This window comes from Babylonia areolata, chromosome 26 (genome assembly GCF_041734735.1).
Source record: "Babylonia areolata isolate BAREFJ2019XMU chromosome 26, ASM4173473v1, whole genome shotgun sequence".
In the NCBI taxonomy this organism is placed as follows: Eukaryota; Metazoa; Mollusca; class Gastropoda; order Neogastropoda; family Buccinidae; genus Babylonia; species Babylonia areolata.
In genome coordinates, this window is record NC_134901.1 from 15928802 (window position 1) to 15932478 (window position 3677).

Here is a 3677-nt window from a genome sequence, read left to right on the forward strand (position 1 = left end):
CAGTAGCCAGCATGTCAGAACTGATCGTACACGGCCAAAAGTACCGGACGATGTACAAAGAACCTCAAATCTGACCCACAAATCTCGCGGCGATAATTGAAATAGCACGGGCGGCGTACGAGTCCAAAACAAGCATCATGCCAGTTCTGACGGCAGAAATCGCAGCAAGGCGACATATTTATATATCGGTGAGCAGTAAAATGTAACCCTCATTTCCTAACCCCCCACCCCCACTCCACACACACACACACACACACACACACACACACACACACACACACACTCACCATACACAGCCCATTCCGTGTATGGAAGGGGTGGGGGTGTTCAAGATCTAACATGAGAAACCCATTTCTTTCTGCCAGCTGAATGATGCTGGGGGGGGTTCTATTTCCCCACACAGAAGCCAAATATGATCTAATACGAGTCGTCCTTTTTTCTTTTTCTTTTTTTTCTCTCCTACTTACTGAAATCGTGTCTTAACTCTCTCCATACGAACGGCGAAAGAGACGACGTTAACAGCGTTTCACCTCAATTACCATCATCAAAATATTGCAAGCGGAAGGCTCTTATACTGAAGAGGTGAATGTTGACAAAGAATACCACAATTCTGACGACGGAAGCTAAAGGTTGGGTCAATGAGACACCCACTGGACATCCGAGGGGTCTGTGTAGAGGAGAAGAGAGGACTGGCCGTACTGAGTGTAATCATTGAGCGCTGCGTCGTCCCAAGCATTGCTCTGACGAGAGAGAAAAAAACCCGTTCCATTGAAACAGTTTTCACGTTTCTACTACATCCGCACAAACCGCAAGGAACGGGAACTAGCCTCTTTAATATTTCTGGGTATGTCCACACGTCATTAAGAGGGAAAACAGTATATTTTCTGTGTTTTTGTTTGTTGTAGTTTTTTTTGTATAAGCATGGCATGGGAACCTGCCAAAGTTTTAATTCCCCAGGGTTGAACGGGTTAATTAATCAAACACCACTGCTTGGATTACAAACAGTCCGACATGACAATAAATCAAGTCAGGGAAACAGGACGACAATCAAATGACAATACATCGAACCCAACATTCATTCACTCTATCATAAAAAAATAGTGTAAATGCATACTGTTGTGTATGCACTGCTAGTCAATGTAATGTTACGTAACGTAGCGCAAGGTAATGTGATACAGTGTTACATCATGTTGATGTGATACGTTAAAATTACAAGAATGCATGTTTGCTTGCATGTCGCATGTATCTGTCTGTCTGTATGTATGCATGTAAGCATGTCTTTCCATTCATGAGCGCACGTCGTAAAAAGTATTGAACACACGCGACAGGTGGTATAGAGAACCCTTGTTTCATTCGTGTAATACCTGATTTTTTTTCTTGTTTCCGTGTATGTATGCGAAACCAAAATACTATAATAAATGGATATATAAGACATGTTCATGTATACTGGGAACCTACCACATTCATCGATGGACAGTATTGACGGGCACTATATTGTTGTGTGAAATACAACTGTTTTCATGCCAGCTACACAGCTCTGAGTGCCTGACATTACAAAGCTTCGGCAACTTACACATAATAATATGTGCACACGTACACACAGACGTACGCGCGCATGCACGCACCCGCGCACACACGTTATGGAAGGAAGAAAGATGTGGAAGGAAAGAGATGGGGTAGGGAGAGAGATGGGGAAGGAAGAGAGAGGGGGAAGGAAGAGAGGGGGGGAAGGAAGAGAGAGGGGGAAGGAAGAGAGATGGGGAAGGAAGAGAGATAGGAAAGGAAGAGAGAGGAAAGGAAGAGAGAGGGGGAAGGAAGAGAGATGGGGAAGGAAGAGAGGGGGAGGAAGAGAGATGGGGAAGGGATATGGGAAAGGAAGAGAGATAGGAAAGGAAGAGATATGGGGGAATAGAGATGGGGAAAGTGGAGAGATGGGGATGGTGGAGAGAAGAGGGGGAGGAAGAGAGAGGGTGAAGGAGGAGATATGGGAAAGGAAGAGAGATGGGGGAATAGAGATGGGGAAGGTGGAGAGATGGGGATGGTGGAGAGAAGGGGGGGGGAGAGGGGGAGGAAGAGAGAGGAGGAGGAAGAGAGAGGGGGAAGGTGGAGAGAGGGGGAAGGTGGAGAGATGGGGATGGTTGAGAGAAAGGTTGGGGAGAGGGGGGGAAGGAAGAGAGAGGGGGGAAGACAACATACAGACAAACAACGGACAGACAAGCAGGCAGACACACAATCAAAGACATACAGGCAACAACAGCAAATATGAAAAAAAAAAAAAAAAAAAGCCACACCGACAGGTAAATAGAAACAAACGCACAGACACACACACACACACACACACACACACACACACACACACACACACACACACACACACACACACACACACACACACACACACACAGACACACACACACACACACTCTCTCTCTCTCTCTCTCTCTTCGTCGACAGACTCACCTGGACAAAGCATCCAGACTGGACGTTGGTGCCAGAGTGCTGAAATTACTGTAGAATTCCATCCCCCCACACAGCGATGACCACCTCCTCAGCGGCTGCTTCTAGCTGCAGTTAACGACGATGACTGATGACTGACTGACGACGACGATGACGACGACGACCACGACGACAGCCGTGAGATGACACGGACAACGACGACGAAAGAGAAGGCTGATGATGCTGACCGACACCAAGAACCAGCAACTGGTGAGACTGGTACCCGCAGTGAAAGAGGAGGAGGAGGAGGAAGAGCTGACAAAGCACAGAGGAAGTGAGTGTGGTTTAGGGCTGTCTGTGCTAGCAGGTAATATGCGGTTGATTTTTTTTTTTCTTTTTTCTTCTTTTTTTGTGATTTTTTTTTTTAAACAGAAGATGCTGATGGTGGTTTTGTTTTGTTGTTTTTTTGGCCTTCAGGTCTCACGGTGTATCGACGTCATTTCCTGCCGATGTCTTCACCACAGACAAAGCTTTTTGTTTCCCCTGTCAGTTCAGCTTCTGCTTTCAACAACAACAACACAATTCCCACTCCATATATCAATTAAGCACTCTTCTGTTGTTTCGTTTTGGTTTTGTTTTTTTTTGTTTTTCGCTGGGTGTGTTTGCAGGCGTTACATAACCTTCAACTAGGCAAAGAATGCAAAGATCACCTAGTTTGTAATTAAGACACAAAGCCAGATCTCGGCGGGGCTTAATCAAGACGAAAATTTACATAGGTAATTAACAGTTTGTGAATATGAAATCCTGAAAGGAGGCACTTTCTTGGGTAAACTTTATTACGTGTAGATTTGAGTGGGTCTCACCACGCTTTTCACCAAAGTATTGTTTTTTCAGTGCGTATGTTTGTCATTAGAAGACTACAGGTATATTTGTGTGGTTTTTTTAGTCCTCGTAAACTAGCGTGACGTAACGGTTTTATGGTCAGTGATTCTGCACAGAAGGTATCTTCCAGTTTCTTCAAGATACATTTTGTCACATTTTTTTTTCTTTTCTTTTCTTTTAAGTGGACGTGCTGTTAGAGAGAGATTCCAACGAAGATGTTACCGTGCAATTTTCTTCACTTGCCCTCACCACCCACAGATGTACCTCCTGGTCAGCTTTATCCTTCTGTGGATTTTTTGTTTGTTCGTTCGTTTTTTTTTCCTTTTCCGTTTCTGAACCTTTTCTTGTAGACGTTCAAT

General features: G+C 44.7%; 1 protein-coding gene across 1 annotated transcript in view; it reads right to left on the bottom strand.

Annotated features, from left to right (window-relative positions):
* Positions 1-3466, bottom strand: part of LOC143300595 (putative G-protein coupled receptor 139) — a 128737-nt gene extending 125271 nt beyond the window's left edge. Inside the window, exon 1 of the mRNA XM_076614372.1 lies at positions 2461-3466. Within this exon, the coding sequence (XP_076470487.1) occupies positions 2461-2522 (62 nt within the window). The 5' untranslated portion in view covers positions 2523-3466. The remainder of the gene's footprint in view (positions 1-2460) is intronic.
* Between the last annotated feature and the right edge of the window lie 211 nt (positions 3467-3677).